The following is a 27886-nucleotide window of genomic DNA, read 5'->3' on the forward strand; positions in this document are numbered from 1 at the left end:
TTTAATAGTAATAATAGATGACAATAATATATTTTAATAAGCATCTACTATGTGTCAGATGCTTTCATCTGAGAATGGATATTGTTAGTCCCATTATGTAGATGTAGAGACTGATACTCAAGACAATTCAATATTTGTCAAGTAGTGGTAGAAGCAGGATTTAACCTCAGTCTTTCTGACTCTTCATCCTGTGTTCTTTTCACCCACAGATGGTAGAGGTTGAAGGCTCAGAAGAACACTTCTTGAGCTCAGAAAGCTCTTCTTGTGACCTGTATCCTACTAGTTTAAAGGGCAAATGATAATTGCAGCTACTTTCAGAAATGGTCCTTTTTCCCTAATGAGATGACCAAATCTGCTTTATGAACCCAGTTTCCTAAGCAAGATACAGAAATAGACACACCAATTTAGTATGATAAAAGGTGTTAAAGGTAGAACAATTTTAGGTACCAAATTATATTTATTTGATACTTGGATAATTTAAAAATAATGCCACAAACTTCATCCCTTCTACCTCCCAGTGCGCACACATTTGGGATGAAGAGATAATGATGAGAATGACATTGTAGATAAAAGGTATATGCATTAAACATCTGAAATGCTTAGGTTATTCAAAGAAAAGAATAAACACACCATGTGATATGTAGCCTCAGCTACTTCATGTTTGAAGTTGATAGTAACATTCAGATCAGTTTTGAGAAGCAGACTACAACCATAGCTTTTAGTTTAAGTTTCAGATTGATATGGAAGGTTATTTGTTTTAACAATCCCTATGTTAAGTTTTCTTTTTTCTATGTTTCAATTGACTTATTTTGTCAGATTTTAGGTTTTTTTTTTTTTTTTCAGGCAAGATGGCATTCTCATCCCTGCTGTTGTTAACATTTAAAGCATGCAGCCTCTTGTGCTGTGGTGTAAATTCCAACTGACTGACGATAATTAAACAGAAAATGAAACTTGAATGGCACTATCTCAAAATCTACTTAAAGCCACAACAGGTATCTGCCTGTAGCAATATATCAGTTGGAACACATGAAGAATAAGAAATTGTAGCGTTTTGTGTCTGGGTTTATTTTTCTTTGAAATCAAAGAAGAAAAATACTGATTTTTCCTGGATCACTAAAACAGTAGTATGGATTTCTAAACAGGGCAGACCATACAAACACACAATTAATTATATCTGAACTTGAAATCTCATACTGTGCACTTTACCTCTTTTATACCAGTTGTAATTTCTCATTTATGTACAGATACTGTAGTAACTTTTTTTAAAAAAAAGAATGTATTGTTGTAATTAAAAAGCAAATACTCAAGAAAGATAAGACACAAAGGATTAATTGGGATTACAACTCTTCTTTCTGTATTGAGTGCAAAAGCTTGGTGATCTCCTGAATTGTGCTTCAACAGTGACCTCAAGACTCCTTCCAACCCCCAAGGCTCTCCTTTTTTAACATTTGTTATTACTTAGCTATTTTATTTGGCAGGGATCCCTTCTATCTCATCTTCTAATGCACTGGCAATGGTCCTATTGCCAATAGCTTAGAGCCTACTGCTGCTGGGGTAAGCGACACAGCCGAACTTTCTAGCCTCTGCATCCTTATAAATAATGCATCTGGTTTCCTGTAACTACATGAACTCTTAGACTTTAGTAGGCATTTCTTTGTTAGTCAGGGTAAAAGAGTTGGGAGATGAACAGTTGTGGAAATAGTTGTAGGCAGTTATTATCACTGATTAGAACCTGAGTCCATGACATATGCATTAATCACTGGGTTAATGCTAATGGAATGCTTATGGTATTTATAGTAGATATAAACAAGATATAGAAAAAGAATATCTTTGCTGACCAAACTGCATGCTTAATTCAACATGGAAAGTTCTGGTGAGGTTAATCTAGGACGCTTTGAGACTCCGTTGCTCATAATTGGACCTGATTTACTACTCATTTAAAAAATCTCTTTTAATTTGCACAGAATTCACTGGCTTTTTGGGGGTGGACACACTTGTTCTTAAGAACAATAGCAACAAGATCTTTGTTTAACATAATAGCTAATTCTCCATGTAACTTAGTGGTATAACAAATTATTCAATTTTTAATGAAAAAGGTAAATGCTGTGTTAATAAGTTAATAGCAAAGTAACTAATGCATATTTATACTTTTGACTTCAAAGTGTTTATAAACTTATGGCATTAAAAAGTAATGTTTTATTTTTGAGCATCAGAGAAAATAGTATTTAAACAAGAGAAACCGATTTTTAAAGTGAAAATCATTTTAGCAACCTTTTAAAATAAGCCACGTTAATATAAAATAAGTGAGTTCCATCGAAGTATACACTCTTTTCTTCACTAGACGTGCCTTAATTGGACATGTCACTGGCCAGGCGTGGTGGCTCACGCCTGTAATCCCAGCACTTTGGGAGGCCAAGGCGGGCGGATCACTTGAGGTCAGGAGTTCGAGACCAGCCTCAACATGGAGAAACCCCGTCTCTACTACAAATACAAAATTAGCCGGGCGTGGTGGTGCATGCCTGTAATCCCAGCTACTCGGGAGGCTGAGGCAGGAGAATTGCTTGAACCTGGGAGGCAGAGGTTGCGGTGAGCCGAGATCACGCCATTGCACTCCAGCCTGGGCAACAAGAACAAAACTCCATCTCAAAAAAAAAAAAAAAAATGGACATGTCACACAGTAACAATGTTCAGTGTTATGATTCTATCGTAAGGATAAAAAATTCAAATTGATTTAGATGTTGATGAGAAACTTGTTGCTCTAGAGCCTTGTATATTTTCATCAGAATTAACTGAAAGAAGGGAAAATTGTTTCTAATATGATACAGGATGTTCATCCTGATCATTTTATTATTGATTTCTTTAGTTACCATCAGTTCATCTCTGAGCAGCTCATTCATTTAGAAAGATGATAGCTTGTAAGTTTAATTCTAAAACTCATTCTCATCCTTGTTAGCATTTGACATGCCAATGATTTTGCAGAGCTGGGTTATCAGGACTCATGTTTAGTCAAAATGTTTAACACTTATTTCTTTGATTCCTGTAGAATTTCCTTATTAATTAACCCAGGGTCTATAAGCAACAAATTTTTAAATCAGATATATATCTATATGCATGTAATTCATTTTTTTCTCTTTGATTTTTGACTACTTCTTTATGCTGATATTTTAGAATTTCTATGAAATTAACACATTTCCTTAACAATTCAGGAAATCTGACTAACTGTACTTTAAAATTGTGCTTTGGTATCACCAGTAAATAAGAAGGCTTCAATTCATCAAAAAGATAATAATAAACTGTATTAATGCTTTCTTTTATTTATTTATTTTAATCCATCTACCAAAAACAATCAAGACAACAGCTTTAAAAAAATGCAATCATTAAATTACTATGACAGCCTAGTCTGCTTTTGTGGCTGTTTTGTTTTGATGGTTACCGAGAATGGAAACAGACAGATTATGTTTTTCTGCTTGTAATTGTCCAGTACCTCCAAAGGCCTCTTGCCTGGGCATGATCCCTTCTGGAATTGAATTCTGCATTCTTCTTCTATCACTAATCAAACAAAACACTATCAGAAGAAAACATTTCCATAACTGGATCCGGAGTGAAGGAAAATTTCAGATACTTAGACATGCATATACAATAAACAGTGTTTCCTGACAGGCTCATTAAAAAAGAATGACTCCACTATGTGTCAACTGCACAAATAGAATCCATTGTAAGACTATGGACTCTTACTTCTGAAGTCTGCCTTTGTGCCCGCCTAAGATTAGGAAAACTAAATCTTCCACTAGAATTTAAATATCACAGAAGCAGAAACGATTGCAATCTCTTTCCCCAGTGCCTTCCTTCCTCTTTCTCTCAGTCTTGGGTAGGTCCTGGTACATATGAGGCACTTGCTTAAAAAAATAACTGAAGGAATGAATGAAGTTGCTTAAGGTCGGGAGCAGTAGTCTGTAGGTGAGTCGACTCTCACCTGTAGTCCCGGTACTTTGGGAGGCTGAGGCAGGAGGATCGCTTGAGGCCAGGAGTTCGAGACTAGCCTGGGCAACATTGTGAGATCCCATCTTTACAAAGAAATTTTAAAAATTAGCCAGGTGTTGTGACGTGTACCTGTAGTCCCAGCCAATTGGGAGGCTGAAACAGTAGGATCACTTGAGCCCAGGAGTTTGAGGCTGAGCAAGATCTTGTCTTAAAAAAAAAAAAAAAAAAAAAAAAAAAAAAAAAAGTTGCATAAAGCAGCAGAGATAGGATCAACCTAGAATGTCTGTGGAAAAACTTTGAAAAAGCATACATTCTTAAAAATAAATGGGAAATCTGTGGCAGAGGAAACAGTAACTACTGACCTGATCTTCCCTTTTCATTTTATTTTAATTTCTAATTTGCTGTAATTGTATGGTGCTTTCAAATACTGATTAAAACTCTTAAAAAAATGAAAGAGAGAAATCACATTTTTCTGCTAAACTGAGTTTGTGGCATGCCTTCTTCCTTCATCTTGTTGATGCTCAAAGAATTATGCAACAGAGGGCCATCATACTGTTTAGTATGTTAAATTATTTTGATTCATGTACTTACTAGCAACATCATTTAAATGGTTTGGTTTCGTCATGGCCAGACTTAAGACACATAGCGTAATTAAGTTGACAACCTAATATTCCACATTAAATCCTGGTGTTGGAAAAAGCTAAACTGATCGGAGAAATAAATCTGTCCAAAGTAGAAACTGTAATATGTATGTGAACATGTACATTCTCATCATCACTTTTTGTTTTCTTCTTTTGTTCTCTGTTCCTCCTGTTGAGTCTTGTGTAAGTCCAAATAAAAATTTTACTGTAGAGCCCAACAACAAAAACAATGATCTCTTATGTAATTGATGTTTTTAAAAAATGCTTTGAAAGTCTTCTTCCATACTTTGTATCAGTATAAAGATATTGTACAGTGGTACAGAAAAAAATGGCTTTTGAAGTTCAGATGGTTTGAATCTTTGCTTCACCACTTACTAGCTATGTAATTGTGGGTTATCTGTGCATCTTTTTAAATTCTCACTTTTTCCATCTGTAAAATAAGAACAATATCAGTTACTTTGCATACTGATTGTAAAGATTATAAATAAGAACTGATGTATATATATTACTTGGCACAATGTCTGACCTGTTTCTGTTTTTCACAGTCAGCCTTCTCTTCCATTTTCTAAGGTGACTCAGACCTTACCACTCTAAAAATTCAAATCATGCCTTCACTTTCTGCAGATTGCACTTGTTACTTTAGAAGAAAAGGAAAACTATAAGATGGAAATTATTTTAATTTCCTCCTACCAAATCTACAAACCCCAGCACAATGCCTGGCACAGATACGGTCATTTAGTAAACATCTTTTGGATGGATAGGTGGATGGGTGGCTAAGTAAATTAACATACAGATTAGGTCTTTGGAAATGGTAGCTATTTTTATTACACCCTGTACAGTGACCTTAAAATTTGAAATCTACTGCTTTTGAAAAGCAGGTCATCCTGAGGTTTTCCATTTTGTACCTGCCAGATTGTGAAAAGAAGTTCATTTCAATGCTGCACAGCACATTTCCTGATCAGTTGGCTGAATTACAGTCATGCCATTTCATTTTGAGTTGGACAATTCAAGCATTTAGCCCTGATTTTTTTTTTGACAGTAAGTTAGTTATTTTTGTACTCATTCAATACATTTTTCCCCCACCACAGGTTATTGTAAAACCACCTGTCTCTGGGAGCACAGTTAATTCTGTGCATGAGATTTCTAAAAATGTTTTACATTGTCATTGCAGTTTTTTAAAAATGTAGAGATCCCTCTGCTATTCTTTTGCATTGCCAAATGCTTAGGTACCTTGGAAAACTGCTTAATTGGTTCTTCTTATCTCACTAGATTCTTTGGTCTTAGGTTGTGAATGGGTAACAATCATTTAACTTTTGATGTGCCCTGAAGTTTCCATCCAAAACTTTTTTCTTTGAATCTTTTTTAGGGTGAAAGAGAAGAATATGGGGGATCTAGGTGTACATTGATACTTTTTAGATGCCTTTGATGTCAGTCAGTAAACAGCAGTAGACATTTGGAAGAGCATGATAGAAGAGACAGGGCTAATTCCAGGTATTTAACCCCAGGTTAAGGAGACTTAACCTGAGGCTGGGTTATTTCTCTGATCTCTAGGGACAGAGTAGTGGCAAAGCCTTAAGGTGGTAAAATTTTTGAGAAACACTTCTAAAGACTTATGTTTTGTTTTAGAATCCTATCTAAAAGCATTTCAAACAAATTAAGTTAAGCCGTTCCTTTCTTACTGGATGTGTTCGGGCGCGGGGGGTGGGGGCAAAAAGAAGCATATGGTTGAAGCTCTGCACTGCAGTAATTTGTAAAAGAAGTACTTTTCCTGCTAGGTTAAATTGCTCTGCATGCCTCTTGCTGTCAGGGACATGATTTAGTTAAATACAGATGCTTTTAGAGGGGCTTTGTACTGCATCATACATATTTAATAGTTTATAAAATATCTGTATGAATCACTGGGTGGAAAATCCAGCAGCAGAGAAGCTCAACCTTCACATTGGAGCCTCTGGCCTTAGAGTCCACTGACCAGTTGACCACTGGAAAAGGTGTGTTCAGAATGGGAGCGTCCTGAATAACCCAAGGATTCTACTGATTTCAACAGAGTAAGCTTAGCATCTAACCTTTCAGATTTTTTCAGTAATGTGAACTTTACATTTTCTCAAGTCACATTATTCATAGATGTTCTAATTCCCCAGGGATCGAAGTATAGCATTAAGGAAAATCCCTTCTCAATAAAAAAATGGTATTGGGTGAGGGGAGGGGGACAGAAAAAGCTCTTAGATGTTCTATAGCAATTAATGGTTGCCATATAAAGATACCTCATTGTCATTAGATAATGGTTAAAATTATATGAATCTTTTACCCTTGATATAATTTTGAAATTCATCTTAAAAATCAATTCCTTAAAATAAAAGTAGTAGGGGAAAGAGGTAGTGATGGGTGGAGGCTGGGGGATGTTGCAGAGGAGGAAAAAAATAAGCAAGTGGAGGTTACTAAATGTAGCATTGGTGGATTATTTTGTTTGTTTGGCATAGGTAATGAGTTTTATAATAAAACTTACTATAGTATATCAAGATAGGCTCCTTTCATATATGAACCCAGAAACACCACAAAAAAATTTTTAAAAAGTTCCAGCATTTTATTATGAAATTTTCAAACATAGAGAAAAGGTGAATTAATCATTCAGTAAACAAACTTATGCCCACTACCAAGATTTTACAGTTAATATTTTCCTATATTTGCTTACTGAGTGTCTACCCATTTATCTATCAACTTTTTATTTTTGATGAAATTTCCTGTATATATGAGTTCATTTTACCCCCAAATATCCCAGCATGCATAGTATATATATTTTATTACATTGTTTAAGAGAACATGTAGGTCATGGATTATGCTATCAAATAGAATATATGTTTCTCTCAAATAAGCCACCATATTTGGACCGAGGGTTTTCTAGTCATCATATTTCAGAGTATAACTCAGACAGTAGCAGCCTTCTTGTTCCTGTTTCCTAATAATTACTCCTTCCCCTGTCCCAGGCTTTTAATTCTCCAAATTAAAAGAGGATGTAACCTTGGCTTCCTGATTCCCAGATACTGATAATTTTTGGTACAGTTTGTGTTTGAGCTACTGCAGTAATGTTCGGGCGATTCCCATTTTGGTGACAGTCTTCTTTCCTGAGGATACATTGCCTTCCTATCCTCTGTAGTTTCTTTATTCTATACTTTCCTATGTAAGCAATAAAGCTAATTGTAATGCTCCCACAATTCAGGTAGCGTCTAATCTCCAGCCTGTTCTCAGGGGAAGTTGTTGGGTTCTGGAGCACACATTTTGTGTGCTCCCTTAGTTTGACAAAATGCTGTTTAATAACAGAGTCCAAATATGAATATTAGTCTCTGAATATCTTTCAGAAAGAGGCCCATTAAGTAGAGTTGTGACCACAAGTGGTCGTGGGAGCATTAAAGAGTAAACTTTCAAGTAGAAATGGTCCAGGGAAACAGTCAAAGTGAGGTATTGGTACAGACATCATTCATGGCTCTAGGCGAGAGAAAGTCTAAACTATCTAATCAAGTGTGTGTATCTGAGTTGGCAGTATGCAACTAAAGAGCTTTCCTTTGTAGAAATTAATTAAAAAGAAGGAGAAATAGATGTGATTCCCAGTCCTGACTTTGAAATTAATTTCTGTGTGACTCTAAGCAGGTTTTTTGTTTGTTTGTTTTTACCTCCCAATAACTTTTTTTCTTCTTGTATAAAATAAAATTCATGTAATGGGTGCAGCAAACTAACATGGCACATGAATACCTGTGTAACAAACCTGCACATTGTGCACATGTACCCTAGAACTTAAAGTATAATAAAAAAATTAAATAAATAAAATTCATGGGTAAGACCTGTTGCAGCTCCAACATTCAGTCAATAAAAAAATTTAAATCTAATTATTATTGAGATTACAGTTGACCTTTGCATTAAACCTAAATTATTTTACTCCAAATAACTACTGAAATAGAAAGAAAAGAAACAAGTCTATTTTCTTTTTTCTCCCAGCGTCTTAGAGATATGGTCTCCTTCTGTTGCCCAGGCTGGTCTCGGACTCCTGACCTCAGGCAATCCTCCTGCCTCATCCTCCCTAGTAGTTGGGATCACAGGCAGGAGCGACCATGTTGGACAGAAAAGAAGCAAGTCATTCTTAAACAAATCTGACTCTAGCAACCTATTGTATAATTTATGGTAGAAACATTTGAGCTGGAGGTCAAATCATAAGATATTTTTATCTTATAACTTTCAAATTCATATCGTTTTAAGTAATAAAAATTGTAACAATTTTCTGTAAACAGAAAAGGTTTCCACCCCTTGAGCTGAAAAGCAGCAGGAAAAGGAGATTGGCATTTCATTTTAAATGGGATACGTCTACTTCCATGAGCATCATAAAGGTTATGACCTTACGGTAGTGTTGCCTGACAGGTGGCTCACTAAGAATGCCAAATCAGTTCTGGAAACTGCATATATTTTTATTTCTCCTTTTTTTTTTTTGTTTCCTTTGGTGCAACTTTGTATTTTCATTTTGATCAGCAACAAGGAGAAAAAAAATGTGTGTACTCTAAGGAAAACGTATATTGTAAGACATTTTCTCTGGCTAAGGTCTTTTCAGGTTTAGAAATTTGAACTGGCCAGGCGTGGTGGCTCATGCCTATAATCCTAGCACTTTGGGAGGCCGAGGTGGGCGGATCACCTGAGGTCAGGAGTTGGAGACCAGCCTGGCCAACATGGAGAAACCTCATCTGTACTAAAAATACAAAAATTAGCCAGGTGTGGTGGTGCATGCCTGTAATCCCAGCTACCTAGGAAGCCAAGACAGGAGAATCACTGGAACCTGGGAGGTGGAGGCTGCAGTGAGGTGAGATCGCGCCACTGCACTCCAGCCTAAGCGACAGAGCAAGACTCCATTTCAAAATAAATAAATAAATATAAAAGAGAAAAGAAATTTGAACCATGTTTAAAAGTAGAATACTTCAGGTAATCCCTTTCCTCAAGCTTTCTTTATTCTGGGAATGTTGTGCAAGTATATTTTATACATGGGCTTATGTGAAGTTTCAGTCTCTTGAATAGCTGGTACTCTCTTATGAGTAATTCATAACTGCCTTCACATGTGTATAATCTCATGCTCAACTGTTTCTCTCTATTTTAAGCAGGAGATTTAAAAATCAAATTAACACATATTTCTAGAGCATTTGCTATAAGTGATATGCTGTGCTATATACTGACTAACTACATTTCTGGGTTGATTGGGGGACCAGTTTATAGAATTGGCTGAGAAGCAACTGAACTTTAAAACAAATAGCTAGTGCTTAAGTATAAGTCAAGTTCAATCACTCCCATTTTTAAAACTTTGCTGAATTTATATTAAACTGACATTGGTTATTCAAGGTATTTCTTCCTTGTTTTTAGCTAAAACTTCTCTTACTGCATTAAACTACATCCATTATCATTTTCATTAAATAAGATTGCACATTGGATATGTACATAAAAGCAAAATTATATCTTGCATTTTTGTTACATTTGCCAGAAGAATGAAAAACAAACAACAGAAAATCTCTCTGAGCTGTGCTGCTCTATGCCCTGAACGTAACTGTAATAGTGAATATTAATGAGACACAGCAAAGATATTTGCTCAAGGTAGCTAAGCCAATATGTATTGCTCCAGTAAATGTTAGAAATGACCATTCATCCACATAACCTCAGATTAGTCTGCATAAAGATAATGTTTCTTTTGTTTTTTCTTCTTTTTGTCACACACACACACACACACACACGCACGCACACACACCACACAGTAATTTAACATTATTTGCATTTACTCACACTGGTAAAACGCACGTCTCAAAGATGTTTCCCATAGTTTATTCATCCCTCTTCTATGTCGTTTTCATTTGGATGCATTTGCTTAACAATGTCTGCTGTGTGCCAGGCATGCTCTAGGTACTGGGGATATAGTAGTGGACGCAGACACAAGTGCATGGTCTTATGGAGCTGACATTCTGGTGTTGAGTTTATCACGTTTGATAAGAAAACACAGATAATACAGGAAGACTGCCATTTGCCCCTCATCCTTGGCACTTATTTCCAGTGGAGTCCTTCATCCCAAAGATCTCAGACCCGCACACACACACACACACACACACACACACACACACACAGAAACTAGTAAATGGATATGTCATTGAGACTCTGAATTCAAAAGGCTTATGAGAACATGAGCAAAGGCTTATCTTTCTATCCCATTTTATATACTAAAATATTATTTTTCTGTTCAACTCCATCCTATTTCCCTATTTAAAATATACATATCGGCAGGCGTGGTGGCTCACGACTGTAATACCAGCACTTTGGGAGGCTGTGGTGGGAGGACTGTTGAGGCCAGGAGTTTGAGGCTATGGTGAATTATGATTGCACCATTGCATTCTAGCCTGGGTATGAAAGTGAGACCCTGCCTCTACAAAATAATAATAATAATAGTTCAAAAATAAGTTAGCCAGGCATGGTGGCATGCACCTGTAGTCTCAGCTGCTTGAGAGGCTAAGGTGGGAGGATTGCTTGAGCCCAGGACATCAAGGCTGCAGTGACTAGGATTGCACCACTGCATCCAGCCTGGGAGAGAGAGTGAAACCCCGTCTCTAAATATATATATATATATATATATATATATATATATATATATATATATATTATGTATGTAAATTAATATCAAGTTCAGAGTTCATAGTTAATAATTGCCTGAGATTCAGTGCCATATTGCCTATTGATACTTTCTAGAAGAAAGGGTAGCCGACACATAACAAAGTCTCATTTTTCCTTGAGTTGAAATTCACACAGCAAAATTAACCATTTGAAAGTCAACAACTCAGTTGCATTTATTGCACTGTTGTGCAACCACCCCTTCCATCTAGTTCCAAAACCTCTCCAGTGGAATTTTAAAAGAAGGGCAACTTGTAAAATGACCAATAAACTGTGTTTGTAGAAAATTAATGATTTTACTTATGGAGAGTGAGAAATTAATAGGTTCTCCCAAAGTAAAGCAAACTCACTGTAACTATCATATGCAATTAAAATGTCTTTCCATATGAAATTCTCACATCCTCATCTTTGAGATCATTTACTGTATCTTCAGTTACAGAGGATCTAAACTCATAAAGAACAAAATGTACCAGAGTAAATTGCTCATCGTGTTACAGAATGAGAACACAGAGCACAGTCAATATCAAGTACTTGATACAGCATCTCACAAAGTAATGCTTAAAATTAAGTCAAATTGTCTGCTCTGAGAACATTTTCACTGGGTAAGAATAATCAGTCTTGACTCACCTTTAAAGTGGGCAGAAAAGACATGCCCAGTAAGGTAAAATGAGTTTCATTCATCTCACCTATTTTGCATCATAAATAATGTACAAGAACATCACACAGCACATGTATTTGGTTTGCTCTCAGAGAACTTTTCTATTTAGCTGGGGAGAGAGGAATGACAAGAAAAAATAGTTAAATATTAGCATATTCCAAATTTTCCCTCCACTGATAGGATCTGTGGTAGTTGAGTTTCGCTAGATCAGGCTAAATTAATTCAAGGCATATTTTGGAACAATCAGAGAAAATTTGATAAGGAAGTATCTGAATAGGCCATTAAAAGGCTTGAAAAAATGGAGAGGAGGAGTATAGAGGGTATTTTAGATAGTTGGCTATGAATAAAGCCTGCTGATTTATTAGAGACCCCATAATCCGTGTAATGCAATCCCAATCAAAAGTAAAACCAAACAAAATGTATGTATTGAATGGACAGCCCAGCTCTAAGTTTGGGACAATCAAATACTGATAGTCTTTGCCTTCAAAGAAATTGCATTCTTCAGCCCTGTATACACGATGTAATTAAATGATGACACATGACTGTGAACATGTACCCCAATAAATGGTACAGTTAAGAAATGCTGGGTCTATGATTTGGAAAAACGGGAAGGGCTTCGTCAAGGAGCTGAGACCTAGCTGAGGGCATGTTTTTTGGATAGGTGGAAGAAGCTGACAGATCCATTGGTGTACTTTATCCTCCAGAGAAGCTGCAAGTTTTGAAAGTCAACTTCAGGGCATGGAGCTTTCTTGTGAAAATTATGATTTCATAATTCCTCAGCAAATAAATAAATAATTGCCATTTGTATGTAGGGATCTCTCCAAATGAAACGACTGCTGCCATCATTTTTATTTTATGTTAGATACCATGAAGTAAATTCTACTCTTTTGCCAGCCGTAAAATTTAGGAGCAAGAATAAACTTTTTCAGTGATAATATTTTTAGATTTTGGAGATAATATTTTTAGAGTTATATTGCCAAGATACAGGAAAAAAGTCAAAGAGAAAATAAGTGAGTAATAAGGTCAAAAGCAAAATGTCATTTATCATTCTCTTTCATCTGTTGGAGCTACCGTACATTCTTCTGATGATAAAGTAAATAAAAGTAAAGCAGAATGACTAGCTTGAATTCATAGCCTAGCTTGAATTGAAGTAGCTGAGGAATTCTAGTATTTTTTATTTGATGATATTACAGGATTTTTTTCTTCATTGAAGCCAGCTTAGAAGGAAGCTGAAATATTATGAAAGTGGATCAGAAATACAAATATATTTTACTTTATTCTGCCAAATCCCGTTCTATATTACCGTGTCTTTTCTTGATCCAGGTTGGCATACTAGCATTTACTTCCTTATCCTCTGTGGCAGATTAATTGTGGCTGCAAATTCTTTGCCACTTTCTCCCTCAAGATTTATTTCTTCTGTCCTTGAGTCTGGGCTGGCACGGTGACTTCTTAACCAATAGGATGCAGTGGAAATAGTTTGTTCTGCTTTCAGGCACAGACTTTTAAGAGAACTGGCAGCTTGTGTTTTCTTCTTCTTGGGGTGCTTTCTCTCACAACCTGGCCACCATGCTGTGGGAAGCTCAAGCCACAAGGAGAGGCCACAGGTTGGTGCACCATTTCACAGTGCCGGCTGGCATCTAGCAGCAGCTGCCGGTCGTCATGTGTGGGAGCCATCTTGAACGTTTCCACCTAGTTGCACCTCACCTGCAGCACCAGCTGACGTCAAATGAAGCGGAAGAACCACTCAGCTGAACCCAGTAAACCTACAGAATAAAATGGCGGTTGTTGTAAGCTATTTCCGGGCGGTTTGTTTCACAGCAATACATAACTGAAATCGCTTCCCAAGGAAAGTCCTGGAATGAGACCATGGAAGAGCTCATTTGATTTAAATGATAAATAGACAGTATTTAAATGGCCTATGCTTAATTCTTATAATTTCTAAAAATTATTAGGCAAAATTGTAGAAGTCTTATTTTGGAAACTAGATCCTTTTAAGTTTGTTTACAAATTATATTAAGGTAATAATTCCTATTTCATTGTTACATATTCTGGTTCTCATAGTCTCTCCTTGAAGTGATATGTAATCAGTAATATAATCAAATGCACCCTTTTGATGAAATAACAAAAGCAGTATTTTTCAGCAGAAATAGGATGAATCAGAACGTACTCAAATCTTGGCCACATAGCTATGTGTCCATGGCAAAATTACCTAAGCTGCCTGGGCCAGTGAAATAAAAAAAAAAAATTTAAGATAAATATGGACTGTATGGGATTAGTGAAGATCAGAAATAATGTATATTATGAACCTAGCAGAGTGCCTGTCACCTGGGTGGAACTCAACAAAGGTAGCTTTTATTATTGTGAGGGAGATGGTGGTAAAAGGTTAGGTAGTAAAAAATTGTGTAGTTTATTTTTCTAAGAGGACATGGAAATGGGGTGTTCCTGGGCTTTACTGGGGTGGAGCTTAAAGGGTTAAAATGATATATCCTTGCAGTTTTTCCTACAAACATGCATGTTTTATCCAAAGGAAATTCTGACCTCTAACCCCATTCACACTTTCCTTTCTTACTCTTTTATTGCTATAGAGGATTTGATGAAGGCAGAAAGGCAACTTCTGGGTCCTAGTCCCAAGGGTAGAACTAATGGAGAATTCTTTTATTCTTCACCTCCCATCCTTCTCCATTTCCCCATTTACATTCTTTTTCCAATTTGGCGGAAAAAAAGCAATGTTATAGGAAGCTGGCTGTCTGCAGATTAGTCTTAGCACCAAGGTGGAATGACTTTCGGGGGAAAAACAGACACATCCCAAAGTCTGGCTCATGTAGTCCAAGGGAAAGAGTACTTGTGGCAGTCCATAGGATTCTCTCTCTGATGTGTTGTCCTAGTCTTTGTATAAAATGTTGGTTTTCTCTATAAGTGTTGGGTATTTTCAGTATAACAGCTAGAGCAATGCCCAGTAACTTTTTTTTTTTTTTTCTGCTGAATATGTTTGCTCTTAATGGTTGAGGTAAGGTGAATAATTGCTCTTGGTGTAAGTTAAAGACCACTTTTCTAAACTATGGGTTATCATGCTTGGTATTTTCTCCTATCTGCCTGACTTGAGGCCACCTGAACCCCATTTTGGTCTTTGAAATTTAGCTGACCTTGGCCTTGGATGAAATGCTGGTGTATTGAGTATAATAGTTTTGGTTTAGGTCAAAATTGGGGAATTCAGTGCCATATATTTCAACTGGGTGCTTTTTGAAGAAATTATAAATTACCCTAGTTTAGCATAAACACCTGCTGATATTGTTTCTGAATATTTACATGAATATTGATCATTGAGATCTTACTATCTTTCAATTTGAATGCTTTAAATGCTTCAATAGATGTTTTCTACACCGTGAAATTGTATGTCCTTTGCTAGAATCTTTGTAAGAGAGGTCTCACTGCTTTGAAGTCAAATAAACCTAGAAAATAAGCATAGGAATTATTTTTAAACACCATTTACTGTGCAGATTATAGAGAGATGAACTCAAGGATAACTCATGTTGCTCATAAACTTGTCATAGTCATGGTTACAATTATGCAAATTGGCACAGGCTTTTGTTGTTGTTAGTTATAGTACTGCAAACACAGTTTAAGATGTTAAGACCCTTTAAATCATGTATAATTATGGACTAATTTCATCTTGAAGGAAGAAGTGATAATATTCTTATCTCCTGCCGTTTAAAGCTGAAACATACCTCAAAGTAGTGGAGATTGTGCCCTACAATATATAATGTGCTTAAAGCGGATTTTCTCAGGACTTGAATTCTAAATTTTACTGCTTCAGGGACTCATATGATGGCTATGTAGTATAGATTTAGAGAGAGTTTTACAGACTCCTATTGACATAAGTGAACAAAATGGTTCCTTGGAAACCGTTTAGATGTCCAGTCACAGTAAGTGTGGATTACAGGTTCAGATGCATATTGTGTGCAGTGATGTGCAGCACAGTGCTTGGGGAAGCCTGTGGTCTGTATTAAGAACAGTGCATTTCTTCTAGTGTTTTAATGACTGTTGTTTTAAAAGAAAAAAACAGTCAGCATTGAAACTACTGAAAGGTAAAGCTCCTGAAACCTAACCCAAAAGGCATGCTCTCATAGAAAACTCTTCTTAGTACTTTCAGTGCGGTGATAGCTGAGGACATGTGGTATATATTACAGTGCCAGGGAATTCAAACCTCTGCAGTGTGGAGTCACCATGAAAGGCTAATCTAAAAATGAAGTGGTAGCTTTGCTCGCATCATAACTCTGTTACTTACTGGTGCTTCCTATTAGCTTGACATTATTAGTCTTCTTTGGGTGAGATAGAATAAATGGAAATTCAAAGGGGACCACAGCAGGGGATATATGGGCTGCCAACCCCTCCCCTAGCACTCCCTTCCTCCAGCCTGTACTCAGCATTTCTCCCTGGGCATGACAAAGTCTTACATAGTCATTGCAAAAAGGGCTAAAGGCAGAGCTGTCCATGGTTAGGAAAAAAATGTTCAAACTGTTGGTTGAAAATCAGGTAATAACAGTCCTCTTAGTGAACAAAACTTATTAGAGGGCTAGGGAAGGAATGCTATCTCTCAGCAGCAGGCAGGAAGAAATTGCTGTTGAAAAGCTTACCTCTCTAGGGAGGAATCAGATAGCAGACTTCAAGCCTCAGGTCCAACCCATAAGGTCCCACCTACACCACCCCCCACCCCATCCCCATCCCAGCTTTGTTAGATTGCTAGCATCGATCGCTGGCTTTTTCTGACCCAACAGTGGGTGAAGGAAAGAGACTGAAAGCCAGCAAGGTGGGGGTGGAAGAAGACTGGGACAGCTTTTGTAGAGAAAGAAAGAAAAAGGAGGAAAACGGGTGGGGGCCATGGGGACAAGGCTTAACTGATGCCTGCCTGCCTCTCTTTGATTTGATGGCCTTTATTCCTTCTAATTGGATAAAATAGGAAGTCACTGGCAGTCCTGTGTGGCTGGGGATACTGATTTTACTCAGACCAGCCTGCAGCTCTAGAGTGTGGGTAGAGAGCGGGGAGTGGGGGTTGGGAGAGGGGGAGGAAAGAGAGAGAGGAGAGAGAGAGGACGGGCTTGGATGAAGAAGGGAAAGAAAGAGAAAGAGACTGAAGCAGAGAAGAGCCGCAGAGGAAGAAAGTGAATGAGCACTCAAGAAGGACAAAGAGGAGTAGTCGGGGGTGGGGTGGAGGCAGGGCGGGGAAGGGAGTGACCGCCCCTCCTGGCTGCACTCTTGCCTCCGGAGCCCTCTGATCCTGTTTGCAGTGATGCTCCGAGGGCAGGCACCTGCTGCTCTGTAATGATTCAGCCCCTTTCAGCCGTCGTCGCGTTAACACAACAGGATGCTGTTGCTATTGTCACTACTGCCTCTCCTGCCGCCGCCGCTGCTGCCGCCGCCGCCACCGCCGCTGGTCCTCCTTCTGCTTTTACTTCTCCTGCATGACAGTTGTTTTCTTCATCTGAGCAGACACCAGCTTCAGATGCTCGAGGTGAGAAACATGCCTTTCAGTTTGGGCTACTGGTTTACTTAATTAATCAGCCGGCAGCTCCGTCGATCTATTTTGGTCCCTGTCCTCTTGACGAGCCCGGGATGGTTTGGAGTAGCGTTTAAAAGAACTAGAAAAGTGGCCCAGAAACAGCAGCTTAAAGAATTATTACGATATACTTTGATTTTGTAGTTGCTAGGAGCTTTTCTTCCCCGCTTGCATCTTTCTGAACTCTTCTTGATTTTAATAATGGCCTTGGACTTGGACGATTTATCGATTTCCCTCTGTAAGATGCTGTATCATTTGGTTGGGGGGGCCTCTGCGTGGTAATGGACCGTGAGAGCGGCCAGGCCTTCTTCTGGAGGTGAGCCGATGGAGATTTATTCCCCAGACATGTCTGAGGTCGCCGCCGAGAGGTCCTCCAGCCCCTCCACTCAGCTGAGTGCAGACCCATCTCTTGATGGGCTTCCGGCAGCAGAAGACATGCCAGAGCCCCAGACTGAAGATGGGAGAACCCCTGGACTCGTGGGCCTGGCCGTGCCCTGCTGTGCGTGCCTAGAAGCTGAGCGCCTGAGAGGTTGCCTCAACTCAGAGAAAATCTGCATTGTCCCCATCCTGGCTTGCCTGGTCAGCCTCTGCCTCTGCATCGCCGGCCTCAAGTGGGTATTTGTGGACAAGATCTTTGAATATGACTCTCCTACTCACCTTGACCCTGGGGGGTTAGGCCAGGACCCTATTATTTCTCTCGACCCAACTGCTGCCTCAGCTGTGTGGGTGTCGTCTGAGGCATACACTTCACCTGTCTCTAGGGCTCAATCTGAAAGTGAGGTTCAAGTTACAGTGCAAGGTGACAAGGCTGTTGTCTCCTTTGAACCATCAGCGGCACCGACACCGAAGAATCGTATTTTTGCCTTTTCTTTCTTGCCGTCCACTGCGCCATCCTTCCCTTCACCCACCCGGAACCCTGAGGTGAGAACGCCCAAGTCAGCAACTCAGCCACAAACAACAGAAACTAATCTCCAAACTGCTCCTAAACTTTGTAAGTAGAGAGAGAGAGATGATGATGATGATGATGATGATGAATAAAGGAAAGGGGTGGGTTTGAGGTCCCCAAAGGACATTTCCCTTTCTTCTTGCATTTTAGTTGCCTGGTTTTGTTTAAGCAAAGCCTATGTTTGAGATGCTTGGGATGGCATCGAAGGGCCGAGTAAAATGATCTTGCAAACTCCTGGTCTGAACCAGTGTTGTAACAGCAGCTCTCTCTAGCCACATTGCTCAATCTGGTACCGGGAATGAAAAACTTCAGCATCTGCAAGTCATGCTTGAATTTAAGTTAAATTCAATTTATTTCTAACACATTTTAAAATTAAAACATCACGCCATCTCTTATGTTTTATAGAAATGTGACTTTCATATACCAGTGAGTATTATTTTGTGTCTTTCTCTTCCCCATCATAGATTTCCTGTCATCTCTCTGTTACCCTCTACCTCTCAGCGACCCCAAGCTGCCTGTTGTCTCTCTCTCCTTCCCGTTCCCTAACCACTTCTCCCTACTTTTGTATCGTAATTGGTTCTTTGAGATTGCAGCAAGTCTTAAGACATTTACGGTGCTAGCCTCTCACTAGCTTGAGACGACTGCTGTCCTGCCCAGATGGTACTTTCAGTTAGTGAGCACTTATTAGTGGCAGCTTTATTTTGTCCAGGACACGGTAGGATTCTGCATGAAGGATTTTCCCAAATTAGTTTTGTCTTCTATAATCAAATGTTTAAATAGCTTCCTTGGCAGTTGTTAAAAAGTACAAGATCCATTAGTGAGGTACATCTTTTTTTTTTTTTTTTTTTTTTTTTTTTTTGATGTATGTCATCTTAGTCTGGCAGATTGCAGCAGCCCAGTTTAATAACCTGTGATGTGCAGAGAGCCCACGCTCTTAAAAACAATACATTCCTGTTTGCATTGAGTAATTGCAATAGCTTTAGAGTGGAAAGTTGACAGGAATGAAAGCATGACTGTTCTAAATATCAATATAGAAGGGAGGAGTTTTCTGTAGCCTTTTAAAAATGTTTCTAGTTTATTTTTGTTGTCTCTATCTCCTATCACTTTTTACCATGAGGAATATTTACTTAGTAGAAAAGTACAAGATCAGAAAATTTGGTTCTTAATAACTTGCATGAAAGCTCTTAGGGTTAAAAGAGAGTTGACAATTTCTCTGACGAAATGCCTCTTGTTTTTCCTCTGGACAGTAATGAAGAATAAAGAATACCTTTTCCAGACATCATGTTCAGTGTGAAGTAGTGCAGCATACTGTAGAAACACAGAAAAACTTGATTTGTGCTTGTAACTCCCGATCATTTCACGAACACCAGATTCAGTGGCAAAGATTTAAAGAAAAAAAAAGTCTTGTTTTCTAGGTGCAATTAGGGAAAACCTCCTTCATGCAGACGCTGCTTTGTATCTTTATCAAATCCCTGAAGCATCATTAAAGGTCTGACAGACATCACTGCCTTTGCTGCCTCTTCCCACCTGGCAAAGTGACTGGGAAATAATACCCAGATGAAATGACGGGCTATAAAAAGCAAGTACAGATCCTGCAAAAAGAAGCGAAATTCACCAGGAGGACAAGGTTACTTGATCATTTTAAACTTGTCTTTAATTGAAATCTGCTTGAACAGGTTTCATTGTCCAGAGAAAGAAAAAAATGCCCTTTGAAAAACACTTCAACTAAATTCTATAATTTTGTCATCTGAGGAAATCAGGAAAACAAAGAAACATCTAACACATTTTCCTGATCTAAGACCATGTCAGAAAGTATGTTGTGAAGTTTTGATAAATTATTTTATGAAGTAAATTTTTCTACTAAGTGTTTTAGTAGATTACATATTCCTTATCAGTTTTTTTTTCCCCCAAGCCAGGGCATTGATATTGTGGCATCTGCAATAAATGGGAAAGATTTACTGCTGCCTAAAAGCATCATTGTGGCCAGTTTGACCAGATGCACAGCTGCAACGTTTTGAAGTGCATCGGAGATAAGCCTAGAGAAGCAGTCTGGGAAGTAGTTTTCTCCTGAAAAGTTAGGGGTAGACAGTTAGTTGGTTAAGACTTTGAAACCTATAAGGAAACTCTGTGAATTTTTTAGACTAGTTCCTTAAAAAAACATCAAATCTTGTATTGTAAAAATTGTGAGACTACTTTTTTTGGAGGTGGGGGGAGGTTGTTGGGGGGAGAGTAGTGTTTGAAAGGGATTGGTCCAGGCAGCTTTGTTTTTAGAGACTTGTAAGTGGTTGTTTTTGTTGTTGTTTAAAAAGGTTGTAACCACTAATTAATGGAAAGCAAAAAAAAAAAAAAAAAAAAAAAAAAAAAAAAAAAAAAGCTTACAAAGGGATTGTATTTTTCAACTAAGAAAGTATTGTTTAGTCACAGAAAGAACTGGGACGTTCCTTTTACCGTGCATGTTTTTGACATAAACTAAGCTGTCATGGCTTATATTTGAAAATGACATTATCATATGTGAAACATGCTCTTCAGTGGTTTTAGGACTTTATTCTCCCGTTTCCATTTTTTTTTCTGTCTCAGCATATTCAGCACATTATGCACAGAGCTGTAGCCTTCAAGGTCATAGACTGTTGAAGGCTAATTGATTCTTCTTTATCCTGGAGCCTGAGAGAGTAGAAGAGAGACAGTCCCAGTAATTGTGTCTGCAGCGTTGCTCCCCAAACCAATCTACCTACTAATATTAGAGTTTTATTTTATAAATACTAGAATTACTCCCTCACTGACTCTTGTCAAATTGCAACATTCTTTGTCTTTGTTATAATAAAAGGCAAAATATGACATTTTAAATTGCCTTAAGGTATAGTGGCTATGTCGAATTTTCTAAAATGGGTATTTCTTTCATAAAGTAATATTTTGTATTTTCATGATATTAATCTATGCATTCATGTAGGTCTTAAGAAGTCCAATGCAGAATTGGAATGAAAGTATATAAGTATATATTTTTATTCTAAAGTATTTCTAAATATGGTTAATGGTTTCCCACTACCACAATGATTATATTGTCATGATACTAATTAAGTTTTTACTTCTCAATGAGTCACATAATACTTGCACTATTCATTTGTTTTGTCTGGGCTTTAAAATTTTTCCTACCCTGACTGTTGGGAGATTGCAAACTTAGATTATCATAAAAAGAGCTGATTAATTAAATTATAGCCAGGAAACAGTGGTACCATCTTGAAAGAAAATGTTTTCTGGATATGAGATCCTCCCTGCTTGACAACAGATTCTTGGATGCAAGAATGTGTTGGTATTTTCATCTTGGGCCAACTTTGTTTTGCTTTGTCCTAAGTCTTATTATGGGATTGTATGACAAACCATTGTTACCGCAGTGACAATAAGAATCAGTAACCATTTGCAAAAGATCAACATGATGAGTTGGAGATACCATAGGATTTCTTTCCTTCTATTTAAAAGTGCCGTTCATTTAAATTCTAATGCATCCGTCTTCTAGTTCTTGGTAACTATATTTGTAGGTATTTCAGAACAGTGATTTTAAATAACTTCTCCCCACTTTAATCATAGCCGATTACAGCCTAAAATATTAAAAACTGGAAGAGACTGAAAGATCTTCTATTGGAACTGAATAATTTCATAAATTTACCAATGAAGAAACCCAGGCTCAGAAATGCCTATTGAAATTCTTTTATTAAAATATACTAAACTCTGAGAAATGTGGCAAAATCCAAAGTATTAGAAAATGTCTCTGTCTCTGAGAATTTAAACACACACACTCTCTCTCTCTACTGTTTTCTTCTATCATCGTATCCTTACTGTAGAGAGTTGGAGCTAGAGACTAATGTAGCATCAGACTGAGAATTAGGGAAGTACTTTAAGTGGGACCACTGTTCAGGTGTGTGTTTAGTGCATATCACTAAAATTAAATTTTCTTCTCGCCTTCCTGTTTTGCTGTTATTAAATTTTCAGTCGTGGTGGTCTTTTCCCTTTTTATTAGATCATCCATACGTTGTTCAGCTTGCTTCTGAAAACAGCATGGGTTGCCTAGGGTGAGTTCTTCCCTCATATATAGCAGATTGCTCTATGGCTCACTTTTTTTCTTCATAACCCATTTTGTTTTCTCCTCTCTATTCTGTGATACCCAACTCAGACTTCTTCTCCCCTTTCCTTCCTACCTTCCCAATTATGTATTGACTCTTTTTTATTTTTGTAATTATGTCATTTTGGCTTTATAGGTCAGTATTTCATTGCATCGTATCAAAATAATTTCAACTGTCTTTAATGAAACTTTATTTATTGCATTTTAATGCTGAATGGCACTTTCATATATTACAAACATAGAAAAAAAATCTCTAGCCAATGACCAATATACCAGTTTCTTAATGACATAATTAAATCAAATTTTAACCTTCTTCTTGATCTTTTCCTCTTTTTTTTCTTTAGTGTGCTTGATTCCAGTTTTTCTGTTTTTGGACATCAGCATTTCTGTACTCCCGGAAAACGATGTTCCAAACCATACATCTGTGTTCTTCCTCCTTCCCTCTTCCTTTTAACAACTCTTCATAGTATCCTTTTAAAGTATGAAGGAAGAGGTATTTTATAGATTGAAAAACCAAAGCATAAAAAGTTATGACTTGTTTAGATGCCCCTGAGAACCAGGAATATAACTTGTCCACAGAGTCCATTGAACGTTCTACTACAGCATAAACTACATTCCATCTACTTTTATGCTCATATTTCTACTTTTATTACTTTTGCTCTACATCAGTGCTTTGTTTTTCTTCTATTATTTCCTCTTTGGTTTTGTTTGTTTGTTTGTTTGTTTGTTTGTTTTTCATTAAGTGAACGTATGCTAAGTGCCTACTCTGTGCCAGACTCTGTTCTAGACCAGTTATATGACAGTGGAAAACAGTAGAGTGCCTGCCCTCAGGGAGCTTATGTTCTAGTGGATTTTAAGAATCTAATTGCATAATGGAATTTGAGATATTTCTTGCTTCCTTATACATATACCCTCTTCATTCAGCATTTCTTCTTCTTTACTGTCATGTTATTCACCTTTTGACTTCCACTCCTGTCTTTTCTTAATATGTTTTCTTCTCCATCTACCAAATACTGAACACTTGCCCAGCAATGTCCTTTAACTGACAGCAATCCCACCTCTGCTACCAACAGGCTGAGTAGCCAGGGGTGATTCACCATATGGCACTATCTAATCAAACCATTGGAGTAGTGAGAAAAGTTTGATCTGTCTGGCCCTTTAGGAGCATCCTCTTAAGATGAAAAATATATACATAATTCTTCTAGCATGTACATAAAGATTCTAAGATTATTTTCAGATTCTAGAGAGTTGGTAGCTGTAAATATTTTTGTTTCTATATTTTGGTCATATTTTTATGTATTGTTTTGGCTTGCATAACATCAAGAGTATTAAAATATTCCCAAGGGTTTTTCATTTCACTGTATGGACAAAGACTAGAATCTGCCATTAAGTTGTTTAGTTCTTAAACTGAATAAAGACATGAGTTCATATACTATTCACATGAAGAATGATTGACTAGCAGTGAGTGAAGTTAATCCTCATCATCTCAAAGCTGATTGTAATCTTTACTGCAGTGAATTTTATCGTGTGTATGGGTGTGTGTGTGTGTGTAGACATTCAAAGGGTGTTTCTGAATAGTATAACTAGTATCTTATAATCATAGAATTTTATATGCTGAACATTTTTAGAGATTATTTGTGTCACTTCCTAAGTGAGAAAAGGCAGGTCTGGAAAAGTGAAGTGACTTGCCCAATGTCACTACAACCAATCAGTAGCAGTGCTGAGACTAAAACTGAAGTCATCCTTACCTTTGCTACACTTGCTTTTCTTCTCAAAATTGTTTTTAGCATTTATTCAAGTAGCATATGTTATGTTATCATAATTTAAAAGATTTGTTTTTCCCATTTATTATTTAAATACTAATTAGTAAAACTTTTATCACCCTATAGCAGATGTCTTCTTTAGAGAAGAGAATTTTGGCCAGGTGCGGTGGCTTACGCCTGTAATCCCAGCACTTTGGGAGGCCAAGGTGGGAGGATCACCTGAGGTCAGGAGTTCCAGACCAGCCTGGCCAACATGGTGAAACCCTGTGTCTACTAAAAATACAAAAATTAGCCAGGGATGGGGGTTCATGCCTATAATCCCAGCTACTCGGGAGGCTGAGGAAGGAGAATCACTTCAACCTGGGAGGTGGAGGTTGCAGTGAGCTGAGATCGTGCCACTGCATTCCAGCCAGGGTGACAGAGTCAGACTCTGCCTCAAAAAAAAAAAATAATTTTACCTTTATAATATTGATATGTATAAGACACCCCTCCGGAGGCTGGACATCTGTCTCCCAACAATATAATATATGAGAAAATGTTTTAATGATCAACGTTATCCCAACTGAAATGTGTTACATACTTGGAAACAAATTAGTTCCTTAGTGTTTAAAGTATTCAAACAGTGACGCTGTTGAGGGAGATTTATGTTCCTAGCAGATTATTAACTATATTTACTTCTGAAGTCTCTTACAACTCTGATTCTCTCAGTATATTGTCTCAGGGTGTTAGCTTTCCAGTGGGTAGACTTGAATTTCAATCCTACTTGTCCCTCTTCATGGCCTTGAGCAAGTTAGACCATCATGTTAAATCTGTTTCCTCATTTAAATGTGATGATAATAATAATAATATACATGTCTTGAGGCTTTTAGGAGATTAAATGAGGTTTTGGAAAACTCCAAGTCCTAGGCCTGAGACATAAAAAATACGAAACCAGCACCAATTTTGTCCCTCATTCTATTTTAACTCCCTGCCTCACTTTGTTCTTTTTCTCCTTTGATCTTGACAGTGGTTTGGTAACAATGCCTGGAGAATACATTTTGGGGTTTTAGGGGAACCTTATGAAAAACTTTGAAGGAAGTGAAGAGTTGATGATACATCATGCTAAAGTAGGAATTATACTAGAAACTCGAGATCAAATACCAGCTCTACCTCTTGCATGCTGTGTGACTTTGAGGAAATCACTTCACTTGAGATTTAGTTTTACATCCAAACAAATGGGGATGTTAACATCTAAAACTCTCAAGAGATTGTGATAAGGACAAAAGTGGTTACTGTACCTAAAGAAAACAGAGCTTAAAAATATATTGAATTCCTTCTTTGCCCTTTCTATCAGGGTTCGTGTATGCATATATTCACAAGTGCTAACATTTCTAGAAATAAATTGTAGGGGTTCTTTACCAGTGAATTAATTTGTTATGCCTTAAAATGGTCTGTAGGACTTTACTAATTTCTTGAGCCCAGTGTCATAAAAGGAGTATTTTTTCCCTTATAAAAATTGGTTAGAATACATAGATTATTACTTTTTGAGTTACATAGACTATTACTTTTTGAGTAATGTCCAAAAATCACTGCATGAGGGGCTTCATTATAGGGAAAGTGATAAGGAGTTACTTTTGAGAGAGGAAAAGACTGCATGGTATGTAAAATTGTGTTTGTCAAGTAAGTACTGTCTTTGGAAAGATTGGGACAACGGAAAACAATCTATACAGTTTAGATGTGGTGCAGGGGAAGAACTTGGCTAGAAATACCATGAATCCTAAGATTATGTTCACCTTACTCTTTTTATTGTTCCAAACTGGGATTTCCTGATCTCAAAAGATGGGAATTAACGTCTATGAGTTGTTTTCAGCATTTGACAAAAACCATGGAAATAATATACATCAAATAATTTTATATGAGCCAAATCAAATGTAGAAATTCTTTGAGTATAATACATCTATGTGTATCTATCTGTGTATATATACATACATATAATTCATACATATAATATTCTAAATAAAGGGGAAAATTATTTGACAATAAAATGAGCAGATAAAAATATTTTTAAATTTGGACAAGCAGGTTGTTTATTAATAGGTTTGGGAGGGGTGGACAAAAAAACTTCTAGCCCTATGCCTAACTGCTAGAGTAAAAGAGAAAAAAAAGTGTTTTAAAAGTAAAAAATAATTGGAGCTTAAGTATATATTGGAGATTCTGTTGCAAGTAACTTAAAATGAAATCTTATTAGCTGGATTATTGGCCAGAATCCTACAAAAAGGGAAGAAGCCAGTGCTGTTCTAGATATACACACTTAAGGGATTTTGGTATTTTTGTTGTATACCTTATGGTTTTTCTAACAGACAGATATAAGTTTGTAAGAGCTTGCCATTTACAAAAATGTATGGTAGTGGGCATAATATATGTATTTTTATTTATTCTTTGAAGTAGAACTAGAAATATGTGAGAACTTCTATGCTTTTTTCATCTTGATTGTTATTCACTCAAGTATAATACCTTTGCTGCAGAAATTGAACTCTAAATCAATAGTGGAGCAATGAGGCAGCCCCTTTGAAGCATAAAATATTTGATAACAATCTAGAGTATGTTTTGCCTGGGTATAAGTTTTCTGACTGTACAATGGAAATAAGCCGATGGACCCAATAAAACTTGGTGAAATAAAATGGAAAGCTTCCTCAGGTAAAATATTTTAAATTTTTCATCAGAAACATGATAGGACAAGACTTGATTTACTGTGATTTTCAGTGATAGGCACTTAGTGTTTGAGTTGCATTTCATGAGGTGGTTGTCTCCCAGCCAAAGGAGAAATTCATGAACTCTCTTTGAAGCCAGAGTTAGCACAGAATTTAATATGCATGTAATTATCAAATTTAAAAATCTTCATAATTTATTTTATTTTAAAAGTTATTAATTTAAAATTAAACCAAATGTACATATATGCATATGCATTTGGAAGAAAGATGAGAGCAACACTGAAGACAATGATAGTTGCCATTAGGAAGAAACTTAATTCATAGGCAAGCAGAAGACCCTGTATCTTCCAGTTCCTAACTGTGTTGCCTGTATTGGTGTACAATGTGTAATATAATTTTGTTTCCCCCATTTACCTTCCTTTTCCCTCACTTTGTTTCTTTCATACTTGCCATTCACAGTTACTCTTCTCTTTCCTCTATTCTTTCATACCCCAACTATTCCTTCTTCTCCAGCGATCTCAGGGCACATGGCTCCACACTTCTCTCTCCCACCCTGCTCTGAAGCCAGTGTCCTAAAGCATCAGAGGTTATAGAGTAGATGGCCCAGACCTGTGGTTTCTCACTGGATGGTTAGTGGGAGAGAGTGAATGAGACCTTAACCACAGTCTTGACCATGATTAGCCTGATGACTTTCAGTGTTGCCTCTTCCTTTGCTAAGTAACAGGAAGTAATTGTTTTATGAAATATGTTGGTGTCACAGCAATAAAAGCTCCATACATAAATGGAATGATCTAAGGATAGTAGAATTGAACTCTTGTTAGCATTTGTTTGTAATCCCTTGGTAGAGCTTCCTGGGTCATAATT

The 27886-nt window shown here is 37.2% G+C and overlaps 2 protein-coding genes across 17 annotated transcripts in view; both read left to right on the top strand.

Moving 5' to 3' along the window:
• Window positions 1-27886, top strand: part of NRG1 (neuregulin 1) — a 224379-nt gene that overhangs the window by 81705 nt on the left and 114788 nt on the right. For 3 of the 16 annotated variants that reach the window (XM_009455164.5, XM_009455156.5, XM_054656636.2), the window contains exon 1: window positions 17205-18500. The exons of 10 other annotated variants lie outside the window; for them this stretch is intronic. In XM_009455164.5, the coding sequence (XP_009453439.1) occupies window positions 17834-18500 (667 nt within the window). In that variant the 5' untranslated portion in view covers window positions 17205-17833. Of the gene's footprint in view, window positions 1-17204; window positions 18501-27886 lie in introns of those variants that run through there. 3 more of the 16 variants (XM_009455157.5, XM_054656633.2, XM_054656634.2) reach the window with 1 other exon arrangement.
• Window positions 17318-17506, top strand: LOC129135688 (uncharacterized). Its single transcript, XM_054656639.1, has one exon. It carries the CDS (start codon window positions 17318-17320, stop codon window positions 17504-17506), a length of 189 nt encoding a protein of 62 aa, XP_054512614.1.

Source organism: Pan troglodytes, chromosome 7, assembly GCF_028858775.2.
Source record: "Pan troglodytes isolate AG18354 chromosome 7, NHGRI_mPanTro3-v2.0_pri, whole genome shotgun sequence".
Classification (NCBI taxonomy): Eukaryota; Metazoa; Chordata; class Mammalia; order Primates; family Hominidae; genus Pan; species Pan troglodytes.

Bases quoted from the DNA above. Each gene is read 5' to 3' on its own strand.
- LOC129135688 (XM_054656639.1), top strand. From the start codon at position 17,318: ATGCTGTTGCTATTGTCACTACTGCCTCTCCTGCCGCCGCCGCTGCTG.